The sequence below is a fragment of the Diorhabda sublineata genome, chromosome 5, assembly GCF_026230105.1.
Source record: "Diorhabda sublineata isolate icDioSubl1.1 chromosome 5, icDioSubl1.1, whole genome shotgun sequence".
NCBI lineage: Eukaryota > Metazoa > Arthropoda > Insecta > Coleoptera > Chrysomelidae > Diorhabda > Diorhabda sublineata.
Window position 1 is genome coordinate 22,761,737 of NC_079478.1, and position 27,612 is coordinate 22,789,348.

Here is a 27,612-nt window from a genome sequence, read left to right on the forward strand (position 1 = left end):
GCAGAGCTAAGCAACTTAATTGGTAAAAAGATTTGGCCTGTATGAAATTGTTGAGCTGCCGGTGAATCCGATGTAATAAGAGACCCGTTAATAAGCAGAGACAAAATACGAGTGATACTTCCACCAATACATATCGATTGAAGAATTATCAAGCAATTTGTCAAAGTGTTCGATAAAAAAATATATCATATTAATTACATTTTTTAGAAATTTTCTTATGGAAAAGTTGAAAGGTGGAATATTTGATGTTCTTTAAATATTTAAACTGATAAAAATTATGACTGTTTCCTGAAGTGAAGCTTGGAAATTGTTTTATTAGTGGTCAAAACATTACTAGAAAACTTTAAAGAACCGCATAATGAAGATGTGCAAATTATGCAAAAAATTTTTCAGATTATAGGAAAACATATGAGATATAAGAATCAGTTCCACTTTCTCCGCAATCATCTTAAATGGGAAAAAATATAGTGAAAACCAGGGGGTACTTGGATTTAAAAGTGATGAAGGTCATTGGATTCGTCACATGATGACAGATTAATGCTGGTTTTTGAAAAGAGTATGTCTCCTTGAAAATAACAGAAGGAAACCAAATGGAAAACTCTTTATTGAGGTATCATTACATATTTCTCTCTATTTACATTGATGTATTCTGATTTTTCAAAGCAGAACTAAGACGTACGTGACCTGACCTACAGATGGCGTTAGTTGCTTGCAAATTACCTCCTCTGTACCAAAAAGTACACAAATTATACAACATATATATACTAAATCAAATCATCAAATCAAAACTACAGATGGTCACATTGTTTTGTGTATATTTAATTGATCTCACTTCTACTGACTTTGTCAGAAGGAACAACGCACGTCAGTACGTTTGTTAATAGCTACGAGACGTCATATTTTTAATTAATACATGAGTTTTAAAAAGTCATGTTTTATTGACATAATGTTTTTTGCAAAGTAATAAAAAATGAACAATTATATATTAGGATATCATACAATACTGAATTAAATTACAATACGGGAAATTATAGAGTCGTCAAGTAGAATATGATTTAATGATATATTTCGACGTAATTATAGTAATGACTTATGAGGAATATTTTAGGGGTAACATTATCTGCATAGCGACTATCTCCGATCGAATAATGAAATGAGTTCCATTTCCAGTAACAGTTTCGAAGGTGTTTTATAATTCCTTACACATCCTAGGATCAATACCAATATGATCGAAATAATACATATATATTGAAAACGATCGTGAATGGGGTCAAAAATGTTATCTCTCATGTTGTATTAAATAAATATGAATATAAACCAGTTATTTCAAATATATATACAGTATGCTTCAGTAGTAAAAAGACATATAACGGTGAACTCCAATGTATTAAAATTTAATATGCATCATTCAGATGAAAGAGGACTCCATGCTGAGTTTATTTTAGAATACAAAAACTATTTGTGCCCAATATTTTTGAACGATTTGTAGTATCTTTGTCCTACTTATTGAAAAGCCTGAGTACGATGAAACAGGAATGTTTCTATAAATGCCGCTTGACATGATGCAATACAACGTGCAATGCAATGCAGGACGCAATATTTCTTGATCAAAAGGGTGCGCAGATGAAGTTCAGCAAAATTTCATGCAAAATCTCTCACTTGCAATGAAATCCAGTCGGTACAATTTTTATTGCGTGTGAGTTGCCATTCTAGGGAGAAGTCTAGTAACTTTTCGCATAACAAACAACTTATTTTACTTCGCTTTGTTATTTTCATTTTTAAACTGCTAAAACAAAATGTTGAATAAAGTTTGAGGTGAAATATTGATCTATAAAATATTTTGACTTTCGAAAAAATTGCATGCAATTTCTTGAAAGTTGTCTTGCACTATGTCAAGCGGCATTAACAAGAAACAAAGCGTGCCAGACTGTAAATGTGTACGGTTTATCATGCTGTCGTTTATATGGGTCCTGAACTAATTGACATCTTCATGTAATAGCGCTTAGCCTATACGGTATGTAGACGTTATACAAAATTTTGTTGCACATCAATCACCATAATGCCGACAACTGGGTTATAAATAAAAACAACAACTTTTATGATTGTTAAAATTGAGGATAGATAATATTTATTAAGGTAAGAAATGTTATATCTGCACTATTGGTTTATATCTAGATTCAACATTCTGGAACACATTCTTTTGTTGTTTTTGAATCACAGACGGCATTTGAAAAGTTTCTGAATGTCTAATACCACCAGCATCCACTAGAGGACAGTAATGATGAGTTTTTATGTCATAAATTCACTGAGTTTCATACATAATACGTAAGTAAAAGGGATCTGTGATTTATTTTATATTACTGGAAAAAGAAATGTTGGCTTGAAAAATTCATCTCTCGGATTCCTAATTGAACGTTTTCAAAATCGCAGAGCATTTCCTTTAAAATGCATGGTTTTATCCAAGAAAACAAAGACGAGTTCTTCAATATTGTTGAACCTGCTTTGCAGGAAATTAATAATAACTTTGCTGGACTTTACAATGTTCATGAGCCTGAAATAACAAATATGCAATCCAAACATTCCAAGTTATTTCACTGGAGAGAAAAACACAAATTGGAGCAATCAATACGGCCGAGAGGGTTTCACTAATGTATCAAATAAGCGAATTATTGGGAAGGACTTATCTCAAAGCTACCACCGCCGAGGTAAGCGCTCATGGTTTCAGAAAAAGTGACATTTTTCCCTGCAAGCGATATATGTTTCAAGACTACGAATTTGCCATTCACAAACAACAAAAGATGAGATCCTAATCGCGGGGAAGATACTCCGCCAAATGAAGGCTACAAATATCCTAAGATAACCCACTTACAATCTTGCAGAGGAATACAAAAAATGACCCAAATAACAAATCAAGAATATGGTTAACAAAGTTGATGACTGGTACTTTGTAGGCATAAGACTTGTAAAATAGTATAGCAGATATAAATAAGAAGAAAGCTGGAAAACATGGAGTAGATCTCTGACTAGAGCCTGGACTCTCCAAAACCATGGATTCCAAAAAAAAAAACTAAACAACTAAATCCTTGAGCTCCAACTTGATCTTACAAGCAAGGAATTCATATAAGTAAAATATGATAGATCATCAGATATAAGTTAGGAGCTAGATTATGATTCTGACATGGATTAAGTTATAAAAAAAATGTAGATAAGAACGCATACGTATGTATTATTTGGAATGGTAATCAGATGATAGAAAAGGGTGAAAAATGGATAAGATATTATCAATGTTACAAATGGGAGTGTGAAGAATACTTCCTCAATGTATCTTTTAGTTGGAGATTTGATATGAGGATACAGTTTCAATAAAATGTTTGTTTTTTCGTACTGAAGATTTTTGTTTAAGATTAAGTTTTAGTACCACATTCTCTATCAGTATCAGTAACTAGCTGACCCTGTAAACATTGTTTTGTCATGTTAATTATATCTAGGAAATATTTTTCTACTTCAATCAAAATAACTGACTTAGTAATGTGTCTATGGATGTATTCATAATCGAAAGCGTCGTAGACAATGGAAGTATGCTTTATTTAGGTTAATAAAGTACTCTTTATTAAAGTAACGATTATATTTCAAAAGATAGCTATCTAAACATCAGAAATAATTATTCCTTTTTTACTATCAATTATGCGACAACATGCCACATATGGTTGATTTCGTTTATCTCTGGTCTCTTACTGGTGTGATTCACGTAACTGCGCCGTGCATTGTTTTGTTGGATTTTTTCGCCTGCTTTTCGTGCTCTCATATCTTACCATGACTTTAGATTGAATTTTTCGACGACTTGAATTGGTCCCTTTACTTCTTGCAATCCTATTGTTGATGTGTGGCTAAAATGAAAAAAGTAAAAATCGCGATGGAAAAATAGAGGTTTATCGCACAAGGGTGAAACATAGACAGTAATCTAACTTTTAGTCATGACAAAATAAAAAAGAGAAACTTGCCATAAAAATTTAAGTTCAAAATCAACAAATAAAATAAATAAAAGGGTTGATCGTATAAAAGTGAAAATTTACGGTTGCTTCATCATGAAAAACATTGAAAACAAAAAATTTCATCTGAAAAATAAAAAATTAAGGGTATGATCACCGTTAAGATTAAGGGGTATGAAAAATACATGATGGACGATTCTCAGACCTACTGAACATGCATATAACATTTCATATAAATCGATCAAGCCGTTTCGAAGGAGTATGGTAACTAACATTGGATATATGTAATATTTTCCCCGTTAGTGCAGCATTTTTCACAGATGCTTCGTTTCTATTGGTCGCAGCGTGATATAATATAGCCTAAAGCCTTCCTTGATAAATGGACTATCCTATACAAAGAAAATGTTTCAATGCGAACCAGTATTTTCTGAGATTGGCGCGTTCAAACAAACACACAAACTCTTCAGCTTTATAATATTAGTGTAGATAAGTGCATATCGGAAGTTCATTATCCTAATTTAAAAGCATTTTTCTGTGAGAAATGAAATTATAAAAAAAATTGCGATTTTTGGAACACTCCTTTGCGTCATTATAACGATTAACATTGATCAGTCCACGCCAGAACAGTAGTTCTAATTTTCTTGTCTCATATTAATTATCCTCAATTGTTTAATGCAATTTAATGAAAAGCTACTTACGCATTGTTGTTTTCTGTGAAATACATTTATTTAGTCTTTAGATTGATTAATTTGCTTAATTATGCAATCATAACTTTGGCTTGTACTAGGTTCAGATGACTAATTTTGTGATATATAAAATATAGATGCCTTTTTAAGATGAATTTGAATGAATAATTTACAAATGAATTTTTATTCTCAAATGATAATAGAAATTTTTTTTTGTATCTAGTTCGTAAATTTTCAATGCCATACCGATAACAATCGATTGGTTTTCGGAAACCTCGAGATGAAGTGTAATAAAGTTCTACAATAACTGATGTAAATCCAACATTAGTCACAGAACTCATTCTTGGTGTTGCTATTAAGTCTGTTAACGGTTTACTTGTAATACAGGCTCCGAGAATAGAGACACCAGGCACGAGACAAGCTAAAGCACAGATAGCACAACCGACAAGCAGAACTGCCGCTGATACATGAAAAAAGAAGATACTACAGACCACGCTATTAGTGAATGCTCAGCACACTCATATGCGAAGTAAAAACGCTTGGGCAAGCATCACAGTCTGCATAGGGGCGTCCGAAGGTTCAAGCCAAAGTGCCCGTTCGGATTTTGAAAAGACATCGGTTTGGTAATTTTAAGTGGATCACGACGAGCTTCACGTGCTTAACGGTCACATGCCGCGCAAAATCCTACTATGAACTATATCTAATCCACAACAAAGATCTGCATGAAAAGTTTATCCAGATTTTAGCATTTCGAAACGAACAATTCTGCCATTAAATCATGATAATTCATTTAGGGTCAGCCACTACCTTTTGCATCTTGGATTATCAAATAGGACAAATTTTTCATATCCAGTGATACGGTATTTGCATGGTTTGAGAACAAATAGTTTTGGATAATTTATAAACGACTTTTACTATAATTTGTTTCTGTGATCAATATTTATGTATATGAAAATTATTGAAACTAGGTAGGTAGGTAGTTTAAACATTCCAGTGATGCCGCAAATTTGCGTGACGTCATAGTGACGTATTATACAAAGTAAATACCACAGTTATTCACTTGGTTATTCTGAAATGAGCGTTACTATTAAACTTTGTTTAATCTGAAAAATTGTATATAAATCGTGTTCAGTGCCAGGATATGAACATACTACAACTAAAACACCTGATATGAAGTTCTTTCTATGGTGCCAACAACTTTGAATATACAGCCAAAGTTTAAAGTGTTTGTTTTGACGATCCTGCGAGATGTAATTATTTTTGTTGCTATGATCATTTTAATGTAGGTTAGATTAAAATGTAACCTATTTTAACAGTTTATAGAAATTAAGTTTATTTTGCTTTCAATTTTTAACGTGATTATGTAATAATGTAAGAACATACCCTATAAAAAGATTTGATCACTTTATTCTTATATATAGAAAAATGTTTAATTCATTCAACGATAACCTCGTGATAATCGAGCAGACAACTGGTCAATGTTTTTATTAAACCTATAACGTCACAACTGAAAACCAATGAGAATCGTTTTCTTATGTAGTTGGAAATTTTAAAGTCTTGCAATTTTCAATTAAATAATTTAGATATTATTTTTCACGTTTAAATGAATATTCCACTTTCTGACATTATTTCATATCAAGAACTTATAAAATGAACTAAAAAATAAATACTTTTCAAAAAATGCAAGTACCCTATCAAACGATCTATGTTGTCATCGAAGCATCTGTGACATGTAATGTCTTGGTGGGCTTCGTTTCACACCTTAACGTTGTTAGTAGTTTCATTTTTATTATAATATATGAAAAATAAGCATTGAAATAATTATTTATGGTAAGATATTTATGTTACTTTACTTTTGTTACAAAACCGCTATAACGCTAAAGTGTTGCATACATACAGATTTAGGAACATGCTGGTTCTTTATAACGAAAACCCGAACAGAAATTCATAAAAATCGTGTAAATCATCATTTATGAGCCCAGGAACTTCTTTATCGAATCTCAATCAGTACTTATAGAACAAGGCATGGATTTATTAAATTCATCCGAGGCACAGCCTTGGTGTCTTATATAGTGCTTGTACTTGATGCTCTCTCTATATTTTCACGAGGATGATCTCAGAAGTAACTGGCCCAACAAAGAAAAGCAGAAGTTTTGGAAAAAATATATTTATTTTTCAATTTAATCTTCTTTTAGCTCCATAAACTTCTCCCAGCGATGTTCAATAAGTTCAATACCCTTTTTATAATAAATATCGTCAAGCTCCTCAAAATAGCCATTAACTGCCGACATCACCTCTTCATTGTTGGAAAATCTTTGACGACCGAGGCATTTTTTCAAGTTTGGGAGTATAATAATATAATAATAATCTTAAGGGGCTAAATATAGGGAATAGGGTGCATGAGGTAACAATTTATTACTTTTGACCATCAAAATAACGACTGTGTGAACTGCTGTATTGTCTTGCTGAAACAACACTTTCTTCTTATCCAAATGCGGCCTTTTTTTTTCTTGATTTCCTACTCAAACGTTGCAATAAGTTCGAATAATACTCGCCGCTGAGAGTCCATGAAAATTATCGACGGACATCCCAAAAAACCAACGCTATCACCTTACCTGAAGATGGAACGGTCTTTGCCTTCTTTGGAGCCGGTTCTCCCTTTTCAGACTATTGTTTTGATTGTTCTTTTGTTTCCGGTGTGAAGTGTTGAAACAATGTACCATCTAATGTTGTGGAACGACGCAAACATCCGGCTCCTTTTCTGTGAAACATTGCGAAACACTCGATGCAAACATCTTCACGGCGCTCTTTTTTTCCATTATGTGCAAAAGCAGCACCCATCTTGCGCAAAGCTTTGTCATGTCCAAATTTTCAGTTAATATGCGATGTACCGCACTTTTTCAAATGCCTCATATGTCTGCTAATTCGCGCATTCTCAGTCGACAATCATTCAGTTCCGCTTTGTGGATTTTCTTCAAAATTTCTGATGTCATCACCTCATTTGGTCGACCACTGCTTATCTGGTGTTAGCAGGACGTACGGCCTCGTTTAAATTCTGCGACACTATCAAGCTCAGTTTTTATATTGGCTTGACTAACGCTTTTCAAATGAAAGTATTGTATCATATAACGATGACCAATTTTTTCCATGTTTACAAATTCACTGAAGAGGTTCAATATTGATTGCTGCCAAACAAATACTAAACAACGTGGCGTTTTCAAACTCATGCTGTATATATTGTATACTTTCTAATACAATGCTATTTTCCAAGTAATTACCGCTATCTATCTAGGTCAGGCCATTGGACGTACCACCTTAGTATGTGCTAAAATCCGGAGCAATATTTTCAACCTACTCAATTCACATGCAGTACTTATTTAGATTATCACATTCAGCTAAGTTATTGATAACTATGAATTAATTGATGCTTATAGATATTATTGGATGACAGGACAAATAATGCTTCAAATTAAATTTAATGTATGTTAGAAATCATTTCTCTACCATTTTCCGATATGTTGCATTCTAAAATTATATTTCAAGCAGACAATTTGTGACCCTCACTTTAATTATAAAAATGTCTGCACATCATATTTCATCACAATTTATAATGCGGTAGTTTCATTTCCTTCCACTAGATATTCAATTTCAAAAGTAAAATTTCATTATACAGAAAATAATTGCACATTAAATTATGAAAGCAGCAAGTGGACTTGATGCATACAATATTTTTAGACACTGAATAGATTACAAATGAGTATTCTTTTGAGAAATTGCTCCTTGCAGTATATATACTCGTATACTGTTTAAAAATATGGACAAAGGTTGTTTGAAAAGTTTTCAATCTAACAAAGAAATGAGATATTTGTTCACATAATCATTTTTATTTTTCGACTAGTCTTCTATGAAATCTATACAATTAGTACAATGATTCTCCAACATCTCCATTATATTTGCCGTCTTTTTCCTCAAAATAAATGTTTTGAGGTAAGAAATAATGAAAATCTCTGGAAGCCAGATCTGGTAAATGCGGTGGTAAGTTCACCAATTCGAAGTGCTAATCTTGAATTTCAGCCATGGCGATTACTAAAATGTAAGAAAGTGCGTTGTCCTGATGGAGACGTATTTTATTTTTCTTCAAATACGGTTGCTTTTTGCAGTTTCTCCGTTTCTCTTATCAACAAATGTTATTGAATTTTTGAAGATAACTGATCATCACAATCCTATAACTATTCCAAAAAAAAACGGTCACTTCTCTGGCCAATGAAACCGTTCTTGCCTTTTCGGACCTGGTTCGCTCTTTGCAATACACTTTTGTGACTGTTTTTAAATTTCTGAAGTAGAGTAGTAGGTCTACGTTTAATCTACAGTTATGTATAGACGCAAAAATCTTACTCATTTTGCTTGAACTTCTTCACTAAGTCTTGAAGAAAGTGAGTAATTCTGCACCCAACGCGCAGCTAGAGAGATACAGAAAGAAAGAAATACTTTATATATAGAAAAAATTATTACAATTTGAAGACAGAAGCTTGTAAAAACTATAAAACAAACATAAAAATATCTAGATAAAGATACAAATAAAATGAAATTTCAATATACAGAAGAAAACCACAATGAGTAACAAAATTGTAGGTGATAGTAATATGTAATAATTAGTAAATAAGTCCTTAGCAAAATTAAACCAGTATGTAGCATGTCCGGAATTGAATATTCTTATCAGAATAGAAGTCGTTTGAGGGGATGTTTACTTTCTAGTAAATTAAATTATTGCGGAATGCGGGAAAAGATGATATCGATTTGATTTCAAATGACAAGTGATTGTGCATTTTTTGCATTGTAAAATATTGAACTCTTAACTAATTCTGAACGTGAAGTAGGTAGGTAAAGGTCGTTCTCCGCGGTCCCAAGTGGATCGACGAAATCTCTTAAATTAGAGAATCCTGCGTACGAATTTGGCAAACGGATTCAATGGAGAATAAGGAAGGAATAGTCAGAATTTTCAATATTTCAAAGAAGTTCCTGCAGTGAGCCTCGCTGTTTAGTTCAAATAAATATCTAACCGCTCTCTTTTGTAGTTTGAAGATTCGCTCAAATTGACTTGCACCACACGTAACCCGGGTGGGAAGGGCATATCAAGGATACTACTCAATAAGGGCATAACAAAAGGTTAAGGAGGTGAATAAGTTCAGTTCTTTGGAAACTGATCCTAGTGCAAAACAGGAGGACCCTAATTTTTTAGATAAGGCGGCAATATGCTACTCCAATTACAAGAAATTGCCCACATCAAGCGCTAAGAATTTCGCAGATTCAACGATGTCAATGATAATAATAAAAAAGGCAGCAATGTACTTTTATATGCTTACACAAGCATAAAGTCTTCAGTAGGTATATGGTGAGTACGTTCTTTTGATATACCGTTAGCCTCTTCTACGAGGTCTGGCTATTAAATAACGAGACTGCGCGCCTTGAGGGTATCTAGATATCTTGTCTGTGCACGTCCCAAAACACGTTTCCGTCACTATTATAATATTCGTGCAGTAGCGTTTTGAAACGAACGTGTTTTTTTCTCGTCCTGAAAACCATGTGTGACGAAAAACAGGGGCAACGTATCAATCTCAAATTTCTCGTTAAATTGAAAAAAAAAATACCGACTGAGTGCTATAAATTATTGCAAAAGGCCTATGGGGATAATTCTCTATATCATTCGCGTGTTTTTGAGTGGTGTAAGCGCTTTAGTGAGGGCTGAGCGTGCAAATCAAAATTCAAGGCAATGTTGATCATTTTTTTCGACATTAACGGTATCGTGATGACTGAATGGATTCCAGAGTGTCAGACTGTCAACCAGACTTACTATTTGTCAGTTTTAGCAACACTGCGAGAACGAGTTCGTAAGCAATGGCCCGAATTGTGGAAGAACAACTCGTGGATTTTGCACCAGGACAACGCACCTGTCCATAACGCGCTATTTATGAAGCAGTATTTGGCCAGTGCTCGATCACCTGCCGTACTCACCAGATTTGGCACCGTGCACCTGTTTTGGTTTCGAAAGATAAAATCTGCTTTGGAAGTGACCCGATTTGAGTCGATGGAAGTGGTAAAGCAAAAAACGGATCCTAGAGGCCCCTACCAGAAGACTTCCAGCTTTAACAAAACGTATGGAAAGTGAGTGGCAAAGGAAGGGGATTATATTGAAAGGGAGCATTCAAATGTAGAATAATATTTATAATAAAACTCTTCTTCGTAACCAGTCTCATTATTCAATAGCCAGACCTCGTATATCTCTAACCTTGACTGAACAAAAATATTCATTTAATGACAGTTCGACACTCAATTTTCTTCACATTAACTTACACAGTCAGGCAGAAAATAAAATAAAAAATAACAGAAATCCTGGTGATAATCGTTCAATGCATGCGTACTCATATTTCACAACTCAACTGCTGACATAACACATCGTATATAGCAAACTCGTAAATATACTAATAGGTATCTTGGATTGCGATTTAAGTTATAGTTTGTTTATTATAATTAGCCTCAGGTTTATCTATATCAAAATGTTTTTTACCATGTATCATTCCCAAGTTAGTCTCTTAGTCTCTTTATCGCAATATAACTCTTGAAACATGTTCCATTTCCTCGTTGTAAATTGAACAATTGTTGAAGTTTGCCACTCTATTATATTATTCGTTATTAATCTCGAGTTCAATTCCATAATATATTATTTATCAAGTTCACAAAGTTTGTGATGTTGATCATTCGATTTTCTCTTCACAATGTTTTTAATGTTGATCATTCGATTTTCCCGTAGCTTCAGCTTCTAGAATGAATATCAGAAGAATTTAAGAGCTCACGCATTCGATAATATATTGAAGTTTCGTGCCTGTCAGATTTTCACATTTTCTCACATTTTTTTGTTTCCTGGTTTACTCTGGACGCTCTGGAGAACATCTCGAAATGACTCCATTTTTCAATATGTAGACTTGGTGAAACTCATATTTTATTAGCAAGAGATAATTCAGTTACTACGAAATATTATGTAATAAGTACGTTATCTAGAGTGTGGTTCTCTATCGAATAGAGTTAAATCGTAGAAGTGACAAAATAAAATTGGGAATAAAGTGAAAATCTATAATTATCAGAAATTTCAGAAATATCTGGTGTAAGCGGTCCTTATGTAGGGAATAAATTCTCTATCGCAAGTTTAATGTCTTCTTAAAAATCTGAGCGAAGACCAACTAAGGATATATGAGAAGAGAATAATTAGGAAAATTCAAGGACCAGTAAAACTTGGAAATCATGAGTATGGAAGACTTATTAACTATGAAATCAAGAATATATTAGAAACTGAGGATAAAGTAAACGGAATTAAAGTAAAAAGATTATGGTGGTACGGACACATTGAAATACTGGAGAAACAACCGAGGATAAGGAAAATTATAGAATAGAGACAAAATAAGAATAGATTACCTGGAGGACCAAAAAATAGATGGGAATCTGTACGTGACTACAACAGTCGATGCTGTAAAAACATGTATTTAGCTGTAATTAAGTAGTGATAAAATGTAGGCCAACCTCCCACAAAATACAGGGTCAAAAAGGCTCAATTTGATTAGATACAATTTTAGAAGAAGTAATTAGTCTTATATGTAAATATAAGTACATTATCCGGAATAAAATGATCACATTCCAGCACGTAACTTTCAACTTACTGTGTTTAAAACTGATGAAGCAAAATTTGATCAGCTTTCGGTAAAATTTATGTTCTCATGCAAAACAAATTTAAAAATCATTCAATTCTTAGCAATTTTTGAGCAGGGTACTTAGAAAAGAAGAAAAAGTTGTTGCACTATTTACTTTACTATACAGTAAGAAATATTTCCCACAAATTTGAAGGTAATGGTTGAGTGAGGCTAGATTAGGTTAAGATTCATACTGCGGGTAAGTGTCCAATCATTTTGATGGGTAGTGAAAAAATGGCGCCTGCTATTGTTAATGACAAGGGCTTGAAGTTACACATCACTGATTTGAAATTTTTCACTCGAAGCCTGTAATACTAAATAATACTGCCCCCTGATAAATTTTTCTCGCTTGCAGTACATGCTACCATCTTCCGAAGTATTCGCTGTGATGAAATATAGAGGTGCAATACTAAATCGACACTATAGATATACCGCATTATCAGTCTGCTAAAACGTCAGGGGTGTCATATAAAGCGATAAAGGCTAAAATGGTGAGCTCTAAGCTTGTATGGTAACTAGAGAAACTGGTAAGTGACAGGTCCAGCTTGTTTGAGTGTGATCACCTGGGCAGCAAGAGCATCAACAAGGTTGATTTGCTAGCTGGGTTGGTATCAGCAAATATTTCAATGAGTTGAACATCCATTTTAGGTGTAGTCAAAAGTGTTGCTATTATATGTTCTAGCAGTCAGCTCGTCTTCTGCCTCTCTTACAAAACAACCTTGGACCGGTGCGATATTCGACTGGTACAATGCCTTTTAGCCAAATACGGTCATACATGAAGTGATATCTACAATATATGCGTCATGGAAAAGCCGGAATGCTGCTGGGACATAGAAAAGAAATAAACTGCAAATCATGTCATAAATGGGTGCTCAGAACTCACACGTACTGCGTCCAGATACTGTAGAAAGCCTCATAGTTTGCCTAATGATATCAAAAGGCTCAATCCTGATCATCGGCCTTTGGTAGTGCTTAATCCAATTCAATTATCAACCAGACGGAGTAGATTTATACAGTAGAAAAAAAAATTGTAGAACTACGTTATAATGCTACTGGAACATTGCGTTTTATATCGTTTCCTAATTTTTTTCATTAATTTTGGGTGTAGTTTTTATGTTTTTCAGTGATAGTTTCTTATAACTTTTAATTAGAGTTCATTTGGTATAATTTTATAACACTTACCGATGCCTTTTCTGGGAACAAGTTGTGTTGACACTGAACTACCGCTGACGGTGAAAGTTAGTAGAAATACTGAAACAAACAATTCGAATTAATAATTTAATTAATACCTGTACCTTAAATTAAACCGAAATCTGCACATGAATTAACAATTTTGTAAACAGACACCTTCATCAATATTTCATTAAAATTTCCAGAAATTTCATAACATTTATCTGGTTAGGGGATTAGAAGCTTTAGAGATGTTTTTAATATGCTAACACGAGTAGTGCTACTACTATTTTTCTTGAATGATAATCTATTTGAATTCAAAAAAAAAACGTCGCTTTAAACATATGTTGCTCGCGAATTTCACCCAACCGGAGAAAATCAACTTACAAGTGTATAGTTCGTTCATTGGAAAGGTGTTGAAGCAAGATATAATGCATAAGAAATTCATTCAACAAAATATTATTCCACATTCGTTGAATATGACCTTGGTTGAATCTGTATATAGGGTAATTCCTGATTTCCTTTATAATGGATCGATGACTATTCAAGAGAATTTGAAATGCTCGTGCCAAAAGTGCTCCTCCGAGAACATCGAATATATGATTGACAAAAAGAAGATTGAAAACAAAATGTTAGTGTTCATAGTTGACAAAAGAGTGACTTTGACCACACACTCAATCATACCATAGCAAGCAGATGACTCCAAAACCGCAATAGGAACAAACCAATATCCAGTGTAACATGCCATTCGGTTCGTTACGTTTTGCTTTAAATATTTTGAATATTTAATACGTGAAATTGTTCACGTATTGTGGCTCAGTAGTCACTTCTATTTTAACTATAACGTTCAAGTTTTTGGAGAAATAATTTTTTGTCGACCTCTCTCTCTAATCGAAAAAATTAATGAAATCTCGGTAGCTATTCTTAAACGTCCTCTATCTATAAATATTCCACAGCTTGAGTTTGAAATAAAAGTGAATTAAGTAACTTTGTGGTGATACTATTCTTTATATTCGCTGGTAAGTATTACTAATATCTCTAAGTTTGCTTTTTAAATATAGTGCTCACAAAATTCCCATTATCTTTTATTTTAAACATATTTATGAAGTCATTTCCGTATAAATTCGTATTTTCTATTCATTTATGGAAAAGAACGGATAGAATAGAATAGATTCCTGTATGGTTGTATTTTGAAAAAAATATAAATTCTTATACTCGTTCTTCTTCAGTAATTTCCATCTGTGTTCCCGTTTTTTTCCATATTTTTTTCCGCAGTTCTACAGCTGCCATCAGAAAGGAACCAACCGAGGCATCACCCTCAACACACCAAATTTCAATCCAGGAACTTGGAATTCAGTTGAATGCTGCAATGATCTCGGCTTTCCATAGATAAGTCCCCAGTTTATAGGGCGTTTCCAGCTTTCTCCTTTTTTTTATTTTTTTTACTTCGCTTCTTTTTTTTCTTTTTTACATTTGAAACTGTTTTTGTAAAGATTCATTTGAGGTCCTTCTACATCAAACAATACTTTTCGATAAATTTTTTAAATTGAGTTTTTTAACTTATATGAAGGTATACTCGATGCGGGCATTGTCCTATATGAATCAAATTTGTCTTCTTTTGCAGGATTGCTTGAGAAAGCCTACCGAATAGGCTTTTGCTGCAAATTTGCCGCATCTTGTTCCTCTAAAAAGTTAAATATATGATAGTTCCTAGGATCAACATCAATTGAATTGTTATTTTATGAGGACTATAAAAAATAATTTTTTGTTCTAAAATGCTTACTTCTTCATCACAAGGTTTATAAAGAACAAATTCACCACCAAAAAAAGTCGAATAGGATCGAATCCACTTCAATGTTTTTGAAAACATTTAGAACTTCAGTACTTGAATTCTTTCACAGGTATTTGTGTAAAATAATGTTTTGCAATACTATTAAAAACAACAAAATTGCTCTATCACCTTTTAAAAATATCGCGGATAAACTTACCACTTGCTTCTCAAGAAAGGAATTGATAAGTTTTATGGAAGCCGAAAGGTTCTAACTGTTGATTGATAAGGATTAGTGATATCTGAAGTCTAATGCAAAAGCTTCGTGTTCAAAAACAATTGTTAATTGAGAAGTATCATAAATATTCATAAATTTGAGTGAATATGCATAGAAACTAGCAATAATGCAAGAATAATCATAAATTTAACAAAATATAATGTCAAATTTGTCAAATATGTTTAGATACGAGGCATATTTTTTAAGTAAGTACCGTTTTGGAAATTAAAAAAGGAAGAGCAAAGATATCACAATAATTTTATTTTTACATGAAAGCCTGTACCTTAATCTACTGTTCTACATAATTTCCGTGAATATTGAGGCGGCACTTGTCATAAGGTGGCACCAGTTTTTGAATACCCTCCTCATAAAATTCTGCCGCCTGACTTGTTAACCACTGTATCACAACTGTTTTGATTTCGTTATCGTCTTGAAGACGCTGACCGCCCAAGTATTTCTTCAAGTGCAGGAACAAATGGTAGTCGCTGGGCGCCAGATCAGGGCTGTAGAAAGGATGATCTAGAGTTTACCATTGAAAAGATTTGATGAGATCTTTGGTCCGATTAGCCACATAGTGGACGGGCAATGTCATGCATCAAAACGATACCCAACTTTCCACGTCTTTTGTTCTGGATTGCACGACGCAGATTGTTTAATGTCTCACAATAAGACGCTGCATTGATTGTCTCATTACAAGGCACTAGCAATACTCCTTTTCTGACCCAAAAAACTGTGGACATGATTTTACGGGCAGAAATTTTTTGCTTAGACTTTACTTTTTTGGGTGATGATGAATGTCGCCATTCCGTGGAGTGTTGTTTCGATTGTGGTGTGAAGTAAGCCACCCATGTTTCATCACCAGTAACAATTTGGTCTAAGAAATCTCCACCTTCATTGTGGTACCGCTCAAGGAAAGTCAATGCACTGCCTAAACGTTGGGTTTTGTGCAAAAATTTCCGGTAGTTCTCGGTCACAATGCGATATAGAACACTACGAGAATATTGAGGAAAGTAGTCACACAATGATGAAATTGTAAAGCGTCTGTATTCTCTCACCTTTTCGTCCACTTTCTGCACCAAATCTTCATTAACGAATGAAGGACGCCCACTCCGTTCTTCATCATGCACATTTATGAGGCCATCTTTAAATGCTCTCACCCATTTCCTTACCATTTCATCAATCATAATGTTTTGTCCGTAAGCTTCACAGATCTCACGATGAATATCGATTGGTTTTACGCCTTTAGCACTAAGAAATCGTATAACAGCCCGTACTTCACAATCGGCGGGACTCACGATTGTCGGAGGCATCTTAAACACTCAGTAAACAACGTAGACAGTGAAGAATCAGACTGTAATGGCGTCAGTGCGTGGACTAGAGATGTAGCTACCAGCGCGCATGTGCGGAACGCCGACCTTGGGGTTGCGGCGGCGGAATCGCAAAGCGGTACTTACTTAAAAAATTAGCCTCGTATATGAGCCACAGTTAAATATTCACAAATTCTAGAAACAAAATAATATTTATATAATGTAATCAATCCTAGTCTTTAATATTATTGTTTGAAATCAATATTAATAAACTCATTTTGAAAATCACGGAAAAACCAATATTCCGAAGCAGACCGATCCACTAATAACACACAAACAAATATGGAAATACCAGTAATTCGTGAACGAAACAACTGTGTTGTTTAATAATCGCGATCCTTGAGTAGCAATCAATTCAATTATATGAGTTGTCATTTTGAAAACTTAAGTAGCCCATAACTGCGAAACGAAGACACATTAATTTTAACTTTCAACATAATTTTTATATGTTCCACTCATTCAAGATGCATTCAATTCCTGGACACTCTGTTTTATGTCTCACTTTACCTTCAATTTCGTTATGACATTCACTTTAAAAGGTAGATAGTTGTTTGTGAGAATAACAGAGACAACTTTTATTGCATTGAGTTGGATATAGTATCCCTAACGGCAATTTTATAATAGAAGTTGCATGACAGAAAGTTTCGTAGCATTCAACCGCATATTCCAGCCGTGGCAGACGAATAATCTGTCAATTAAATAATAATTTATCATAGGTGAGTTGATAAGTATACATAGTTGGAGAATGCTTACTCAGAGCCGTTATAATTTCGTATTACAAATTATTTAAGTTGTTTCTATAACTAAACATTACTTGTTAATATTTCGATTTGTATTGAAAAGTAAAGTGAGTTTTGTCAAATGAATGGCGAGTCGTGGTATACAGGCTACACCGTTACTTCAAAATAATCTCAAAATATAGGGTGATTGATTAGTGTCATGAAGTTCAATGCCTCCTTTGTCCTTTGAGATGTCGATTTGAAAATCTGTGGAAATATAGTCATCATTAGTCTTCACATCTTATAATGATTTGCAATTTCACATCCTATATTGTATGTCATAATTGGAATCAAGTCGACTTGCCAATCATACAATATAGGATTATGATGTTCTAGGGAGTATGAAGGAAGTTATTACCAATCTACGTGTACAAAGTGGAACTTATTTCAATAAAAGAGGTATTTAGCTTACAAAAAATTCCTAAATACATCGCAGGATTTAAATGTTCATCAACAGAATATGGTCCTACTATATATTTACCAAAATTACTTCCAAACTCATTCTAAAACCATCTAGTTTGATTGTATCACTACGTGATATGGATTAGTTGGTGAATAATAGTAAAAATTTCAAGCTCTTCCCCACCCCCTTATTCAAAATCTACTCTGCATTTTTTAGGGGTTAAAACTACGCCTTATCGTGAAAGTTTGAAAACCTTCGCTTTTAGCATATATTTGAGTAGAATACAGTTTAAATTAATCATTCGTAGATCTGTTGATATTCTCAAACATTGATAAATCGGACCCATGCAACTCCTCCAAAGACCATCCTCCAAGGGTAGTAATATAGGAAGCTTTTTTCAAAGAAACTTATTATAATCTCGTTTTTTATGAAAATTGGTAAATTTCTGTAAAACTTTGCAATGATGCGCATTTTTGAAATTCTTATCATGTGCGCTAACAGAAAGAGCAGTCTCACCCAAAGTAGAATCTAGTTCAGCTTTTATATTCGTTGAACTAAGTCCTTTCAAATAGAAATATTGTATCACATAACGATGACAAATTTTTTTCATGTTCACAAATTCAGTGATTACGTTCACTATTGATGGAAAATAAATACTAAACTACATGGTATCTCCAAACTTGAACCATATGCTGTATAGATTATATACTTTCCAATACAGTGATATTTTGATGTTAGTTATTTGATAGAATCAGGTATAAATTTGAGGTTGATTTCAATAGTGCCTGTGAAATAAACATTTAGATTTAACAACTCTTCTGCAAGTGGCAAGCTCGTATAATATCTAGAGTTGTGAAAATGATATCCTTCACTTCCTGGGTTATAGTCTAATAATTTTTGGCAAAGATGTAACAATATCCTTGTACTTACAGGTAAGTCAGGTCTCACTAAATCTTTCGATGTCAAGCTTCCGTAGTACGGCAAAATTGAATACATATACCCCGGGGTTAGTATCCGTCATTATATAAATTCTTATCCCCCAGGCTTTTTAGTGTTGAAAGTAATAAAACTAATTTTACCCTTAAATCCAGATTCGTCTACCGATATATCTCTAGATGGAACAAAATGTTCTTTGAATTGTTTTCCCAATTAATTTAAATAGTGACTGAGTTCGAGCCCTAAGAGTTTGGTTATTTGGATAGTTTTCATGCAAGTGCAGCATCCAAAAAATTTATAAAAACGTTCTCTTCCATATATGCTACTAAAAAAAGGTATTTTGGCCTTAAACTGTTGTGACCATTACTCTTGGATATTAGATACAGTCATCGTATCCATATTTAGGACAACCCCAATAAATGCGTAAACTCTTCTACTGTAGTATCTACCCACGTATGCCATGTTTTGACAACCTTTTCTGTGCTACTTTATGTCTAGCGTAGTTATTTGTTTGTCCCACCATTTTTATTATTACCTCATCGGTAAAAAAAGATCTCGAAAAAATCTGTGTGCTCTGTACAAGTATCTGGAATTTGTGGTCCTACTATTTTATTCCCAGAAGTAAATAGAATTCTGTCTGGTACCTGATCATGGAATGTTACGTCTTGCATGGACCAAAATTACCAGGTTGTGTTATATTACCGTCGTCTTCATTGCTGCTTAAACTTGATAGTAAAGGTATGATTCTCTGTCTTTTAGCAACTATAATATCACTACCGCTACTTGAGTCACTTTCTTCACTAATATTATCCCTATCCAATCTATCATTGTCAGGTGCGTCAATATAAAATTCATCGTCACTACTTTGCAACTCATTTTCAATTTCATCTTGTAAAAAGGTCTTGGACATTTCAAATATTTATTTTTTTTTTTTCGAAAGAGTAAATATAATTTCTTTATCACATTTTTCTGGTGAAATATAAGTCTTCATGCGGGTGTTCTTTATGGTTATATTTTGTTTTGTTGTATTGAGCAATTCATCAAAACCAATCACTGATATTTGAAAATATATCCTTTAATATGGAAAATTACTATTATTAAACTGGCCCTTCCTCTGTCTCTCAATCACAATTGGATGTATTAGAGTTCGTCTTTTCGTCTTCTCTTTTTAGTAATAATGCTATAAGAATAATGCACTCATTCATTCTAATTTCATTTATTTTAAATGAGAAACTGCAATAAACGAGCGCGAAAACCACTTTTTAACCGCCTTATACATTTTGAACCGTCGGCGTTGTCATGCCGACCCAGCCACCGCATAGGAGAAAATCGCTGTTTGTCATCACCATAGAGGGTAAATCGGTCATTTGCCGGTACGCACTTAAACAAAAATACAAATCATTCAGGAATTCCAGTACAGAAAAGGTTATTCATAATGTTAGAAGCTTATTCCCACGTTTAAGCTTTTCCGTATTGTTGGTTTCATCGATAATAGAATACACAAAAAATATCCTGAAAATCGTCAACCTTCAAAATTCAGGAAAAACGAACGACCTCTTAGATTGATTATTCATTGCACGTGTATGTTTACAGATATAATTTAGTAAAATAATCCAAAATTCTTTCAACTTCTTTCGTCGCTTTGTTTTCAAAATAACCTCTTATCCGTCTAGTTAATACAACAGCCTCCTCCTTAATCCTCATAATACTGTTAACAATATTAACTAAATTACGTGAATAAACCGTGCCAATTGTCCTTTCACAACTAGGTGCAAATCAAATGTAACTCAAAATAATCAGCACAGTTGCCGGTTGTAACGTTTATCTTGTATGAACAATGTTGCCCGTCACGTTCTGTTTTCGTTTTATTAAACTCACATTTTATTATTCACTACTCGTATCGCTTTTATTGATTATCCTCTGATGCTTCTACCAGTTACTTTTCACTTTGTGACGGTTGTTAAACCAGAAGGTCGTTAAAAAATAGTAATGTGAATTGTAGGCCACGATAAATCAATAAACGGGATAAAAGAGAAAAAATTCAGGGTCAAAATTAATTTATTAAGAGAAACTACAAAAGGGATTCGAAAAATGGGTACTGTAAGTGTTCAAATCGATGCACTTCTTGATCAATGCAATTTTTCTCTACGGAGAGGTAGGTCCGGCGAAGCATGTCAAGCTCTCCGAGAACAGTTTCAAATTCTTTTTCAATTGCAATTTGGAGAGTGCTTGGTCCTCTTGCAAAAACGAGTTTACGTAGTGCCGCAAAGCTCCATCCTGCATGAAATGACGTATGTTCGTGAGTATTGGATCGTTGTCTATTTGCTCACGTAATTCTTCAAACATTTCTAATCAACTTTGGCCCATCACGTTACTTTCAAAAAAGTACGAACTCACAAGACCTCCCACATTGATAGCTGCCCACACACACATCCCAAGCAGATTTAATTCTTCTTCAATAAAGAGGTGAGGATTCAGGTCATTCCAGTACAAGCAGTTATGTCCAATGACCGTACCGTTCAGCTGGAAGGTTGCTTCATCCGACCACAAAATGGAATTCTGGAACTGCGGATAATTCTGACTGCATCCGAGGAAACACTCGCAAAAATTCCAATGTGCGATCGAAATCGTCCTCATAGAGTGCGTGTAGGAAACGCGGAAGGTAAACTTGATTGTACATACGTTTTGAAGTTCTTCCGATAGTCACACTGCAATTGGTTCGGCCGCTCAACTGACGCCAGCGCCTCTGTTTCCATATTTTTGTTAAATTTTAGTTAGTTGTCGGCGCGTCGATAACAGAGCCCTTTTTAAAGAATTTCTGATATGTCCTCCATTCTGTTGAACAATTTGGTAGCGGCGAGATCAAAAATTGTTGTTGAAATTCAGTAAACATATTTTCGTAATCCGCTTTCGTACGCAGATTTGACGTAACAAAAAAACTCTCTTGAAGCGTGAAAGTGTATCAGTTATTCATTCTGAAAATACATCCTGTATAAAAAACCTTGCAACTATAACATTCACCTTGTGGTTCATAACGTGATATTTTTATATATATATATATATATATATATATATATATATATATATATATATATATATATATATATATATATATATATATATATATATATATATATATTTTAGAGGATTAGGAATCTGCTACCAGACATTCAAGCTAGGCACATGGCGGTCTTATTTGCTCGAATAGTGCCGGGTTGATGCTGCCTCCAGCATTCACCGACCGACTAAACCCTTCCCTCTTTCCTGCCTGCTGGCATCGCGATGGAACCCCCTAAAGGTATTACTTCGTCGTGATGCCCTGCCTCTTATCCTTTTTTTATTGTCTAATAGTTTCTAGTTGCTCTTGTTCTTTCGTCTCTTTCCTTTTGTGTTATAATGTTCGACGCCATAGTAGATATCACGTTCCACATTGTAGGAGACTGTAGCATGGTTTGGACTATGTTTTCTGGGGTTATGATGGTATTTGCTTCTGTTTCAGCTCGTCTTCTTTCATTTTGCCACCTAGGGCACGCAAAAAAGGTATGATAAACGTCGTCCAGTTCATTGCCACAATACTGGCAAAGTGGCGAGTCTTTTATTTTGAATCTGCAGATGTATGCTGCAAAGCATCCATGTCCACATAATAGCTGGGACAAGGCGTATGTTATCTCCCCATGCCCTCTCTTGTGCCAAGGTTTAAGTTCCGGTATGAGTCTTTTGGTCCAAGCGCCCAAGTGGTGTGTTGCTTCCCATTTTCTTTGCCATTTAGTTAGCGTGTTTTCTTTTTCTGTTGTTTTAACTGCTTGCTCTTTTCCATGTGTGGCGGTTCTCTCGTTCACCAATAGGTCTATGGGTATTATAACCGCCAATACTAATATTGCCTCGGTGGATACAGTACGGAACGCACTGCATATTCGGATAGCTAGTTTTCTCTGTATCTTGAGGAACATAGATCTATACTTCAGATGTTTCAGAGATTCTTGCCATACTGGTGCAGCGTATAGCATAATCGAGTGGGCTACCGCCGACAGCAGTTTGCGCTTACTTGACGATGGTCCCTCTCTTTTCGGCATCAGGCGGCTAAGAGCCATTATCGTCGCTTCAGCCTTACGGCTTGTGTTTACAATATGAGCCTTCATTTTAGCGCCCTGATCGAAAAATACCCCTAGGTATTTAGTTTGTGGTTGAGTGAAGACCGGTGTGTCTATTATATCGATAGTCACCTGTTTAACAATCTTTCTATCCACCAGCAGCGTTGCCTCTGTTTTTTCTGACGCCAATTCTAGTCCTCTGGATTTCATCCATTCCACAACCCTTTGCACTGCTAAGTTGGTCACAGCTACGATTTCGTTCTCCGTCTTCCCACTCGCCACTACCGCCAAGTCGTCAGCGAATCCAATAAGCACGACTCCTGGCGGCATATCCAGGCGTAGTACATCGTCGTAGTAGACGTTCCACAAAGTGGGTCCAAGTACAGAGCCTTGCGGTACACCACTTGTCACTTTCATGTTAGTTCTGTCGCCAATTAAGATCCTTCGGTTGGTAAAGTAGCTTTTTACCATTCGTATCAAATATGGTGCTATCTTTCTTTTTTCAAGTTCTCTTACGATGCCTTGCCAGGGTGCCGAGTTGAAGGCATTTTTGACATCCAGGGTCACTAGCAAGCATAGTTTTCTATTTTGATGTGCGAGTCTTTTTGCTTTATTTACCTCTTCCATTACTCTCAGCATAGCGTCTATGGTCGATTTCTTTTTCACAAATCCAAACTGTGTATCAGCAAGGCCTCCTGTTCTGCAGATTTCTTCAACTATTCTTTCTTTTATAAGGTGCTCTAGTAGTTTTCCCATGCAATTTATTAGGTACAGCGGTCTCTATGTGTGTTTTGATTGTCCTTCTTTACGTGGTTTTTCTATGAGCAGCAATTTGGCGGTTTTCCAGATATCTGGGAATTCGCCCTTCAGGATTTGCTGGTTCATTACATTCAGACAGATTGGTGAAAGTCTGTGCGACACATCTAATTATCTCCGGTGGTATATGGTCGGGTCCTGCAGCCTTTTTTAATTTGATCCTGTTTGAAGCTCGATCCAGCTCTTCTGCTGAGAATAGTGGAATAATGTCTCGTACCTCAGTGGTACTCCACTTAGTTTTCTGGTGTTGTGGGAACAGCTTCTGAAAACGCAGGAGGTGATCTCAAGCTCAGTTTATTCATCACTATCTTGTATCCCAGTCCCCATGGGTCTTCTTCAACTTCTTCAATGACCCTTTTCCATTTAACCTGTTTTGCTCTTAGGATGGCGTTCTTTAGCCGCGCTCTTTCTTCTTTGTAGGCTTGCCGGGATGTATCTTTTTGTTCTTGCGATATATTAGGTTTTTTATGGAGCCTTGTCATATTTCTCTTCCGTGTAAGGCATTTTTTCCGAGTCTCGGCGATTTCCGCTGACCACCAGTAAGCTGGTTTTTTCCTGTCACTTGGGATACCCTTTCGTTGGAACGTATTATCACATGCATGGCTGATGTTCTCAATTAATATCACTGGCTTTAAGGTTTGTTCTCTTTATGGTAATTTGCTTCGCAGTTCATTTATGAAGTAATCCATTTGTGTCGTATCCACCCTCCAGCCGCAGCTCTTCATCTTCGTTCTTACGCTATCTTTCTTAATAGCTATATCAAAATAAATGTAATTGTGGTCTGTAAGATTTTCCTCTTCAGACACTCTCCAGTTCGTTACTAAAGGCGCTATATTGGTTGCCGCGAATGTTATATCGATAATGGATGAGCTTTGGCCTCTACGGAAGGTAGGTTCACATCCGGTGTTCAGTGAAATTAAGTTTAGTTCTGAGGCCCATTCAGAAAGAATATCTCCTCTAGAATCATTTGTTGTTGAGTTCCACATCATTGATTTCGCGTTGAAGTCCCCGCAAATCAGGCACTTATTTTTCCGTGTAGCCATACTATTTTTCAGTTCATTCAGTAAATGTTGGAACTCTTCGAGCCTTATATTTGGCGACATATAACAGCTATATATAGTGATTTTGATGCAGTCAATCCAGACAAGTCCATTGTCCCCAACCTTGTATCGATATGTGCTTGCTTGCTGGTAAGCCAATTGCTGCATCTATATTGATATCTGTGTACCAGCCGCTCTTTTTAGCTAAATTCTTGTTTGGTTCGCTTATGATTGCAATGTCTATTTCATTTGTAGCTATTGTGTGTCGCAGTAAGTCATGTGCTGGAATACGCCTACCTAGGTTAATTTGAACTAGTTTAAACATTTTGTTGGCGGTTTTTTCGTAGCCTTTTTATCTCTCCTCTATATAAAGGGCACTTTAGGGAAAGTGGCCTATGACCGGGGATGTTGCATAGTACGCAGTGAGCTTCTTTCGTGCAGTCTTTTTTCTGGTGGTTATCTCCCCCACATTGTATGCACAGTCGTGTTCTATCAGGGCCCTTGCAGAATTTGGCTATATGACCAATTTCCCAGCATCGATGACACGAGTCCACTCTCACCCTTTCTCTCACACTGCAGTTGACCAAACCAATTCTTATTTTGCCCATTTTGAGTAGGCTATCGGCAGTTTCTTTTGGTATAAAGACGGTAGTTGCTTGTGTCCCGCCATAGTCAGGTCTCAAAGAGCTAACTCTTATGTCTCCTGTTGGTTTTCTTCCCTTGTCGATGTCTCTGATAGCAGCTTCCACTTCTTGTTTGCTGGTGACAGCATCAATGTTCTTAATATGGAGGACAACTTTCGCTTTTTGGACTCCTCTTAGCGCTTTAACTCCATTCCTTCCCCTAAGAGCTTCAACTAGTCGTTCTGAACCCCCAACTGTTTCCTCCATTTTGAGGAGTAGGTTCCAGGACTTCGTCATGCGGACACACCCAACACTGTCACTTAATCCTTTCTCTTGCACTTCTTTTTTAACCTCCTTCAGTAGATCAGCATAGATTCGGTCGCCGAACCAATGATTACTGCCTCTCCTTGTTTCCTGGACTGAGCTCTCGTTTGTCCCTTATTGTTTGATTGCATGCAGATGACAGCTTCCACGTTATTTTCTCTACATGCACATTCTAGTACCTTAAGGGCCTGGTCTTCGTCCCATTCTTTTGAGGGAACCACGGTGATGTGCTTGACTCCTTTGTGCCTCATCGCCTCTGTAAGTCTTTTACATGCCATATACAGTTGGAACAAGTCTTGTTCTTTGTCTTGTTCATTTGGCAAGCCGACAAAGAATGTGAAGTTTACTACTTCAGTCTCCCCTTCATCTTCCATCCAAATCTTGCTATTACTTGCCACACTTATAACTTTTCCAGGCTGTATTTTGTTTGCTTCGACAAGCTTCCAAATGTGTGGTATTCTGACGACGACTTCCTGCACAATTTTGTTTTCTGCAGCTTTTTTTGTATCCATGAATATGGCTAGGTCTCTTCCATCTAACACTCTCCGCATATTTTCGGTTATTTTTTTTGTTTTTTGGAAACACTCATTTCTCCACTTCATTCCAATCAAATTCTTCAGGGATTCTTCGTTTAGGTCTTTGGTTAAATGTGTGTCTATTTCGTGAGGCGTTAGCTTTTCTGGGCCGTCAGTTTGGGTTGACGAACATGTTACTGGTCTTTCGTTTGTTTGAGTGCCCACCTCACGGCTATTTATCTTCACGGTCTTCTCATCTTGCGGCTTGGGTTTATCCGGGCTGTCTACAGCTCTTCTTAGAGTGTCCTGGGCTTCTCTTGTCGTGAGTTGCTCTGTTAATCTTAGCAGTTTCTTAGATATTTCTCTAATTTCCTTTTTGGTATTTGTGCTCTCACGAGCAGTCATCACTAAGACTTTCGTTTCAAGCACTAGGGAATCGATAATCCTCAGGATTTTGGTTCCCGGGTCTATTGTTTTCCTACTTTGTGACATAGCAATATCAACGATGCTAATATTTTCTAATCGCTTTCTTTTAGCCAACTGCTGTATGTTTGAAGTCCAGCCAGTGTCATCATCAGTTGACAAATTGGGAACGGATCCTCTTCTCCCAGGGGGAGGTCTTGCTAAAGAACTTCTCCTTGCAAAGGGGTCTATTTCCATTCCAGTCACCGTATCCAGCACCCCAGCCTGGTCTCCTACCGCGGGCGCATAGTGGTCGCTTGCTGACGGTCGAGGGGGACCCACTCTCTCACCACCACTCTCGACCGGTACTGAGGTATCCCTCCTCTGCACCGTACTTTCCTCATTATTTCGTTCCATAATTCATTTATTTTCAATGTTTTTGGAATTTGTTCGGGTTACTTTCCTAGATCAGCTGTCTTCCCCACGACCAATGAGCCCGATCTACCCTTTGATGGCCGCCCGCTTCGGGTCAGATGTCATCCTATATATATATATATATATATATATATATATATATATATATATATATATATATATATATATATATATATATATACACCGATATGATGTTGGAGGTCAGTAACGGTCAGGTCAGGTTCCTCACCTTCAGTCAATACATGATGACCC

At 35.5% G+C, this 27,612-nt stretch overlaps 1 protein-coding gene across 1 annotated transcript in view; it reads right to left on the reverse strand.

The window, feature by feature from the left end:
* The window catches only part of LOC130444259 (neuropilin and tolloid-like protein 1), a 699,554-nt gene that overhangs the window by 216,748 nt on the left and 455,194 nt on the right, over window positions 1–27,612 (reverse strand). The window contains exon 4 of the mRNA XM_056779324.1: window positions 13,597–13,665. Within this exon, the coding sequence (XP_056635302.1) occupies window positions 13,597–13,665 (69 nt within the window). The remainder of the gene's footprint in view (window positions 1–13,596; window positions 13,666–27,612) is intronic.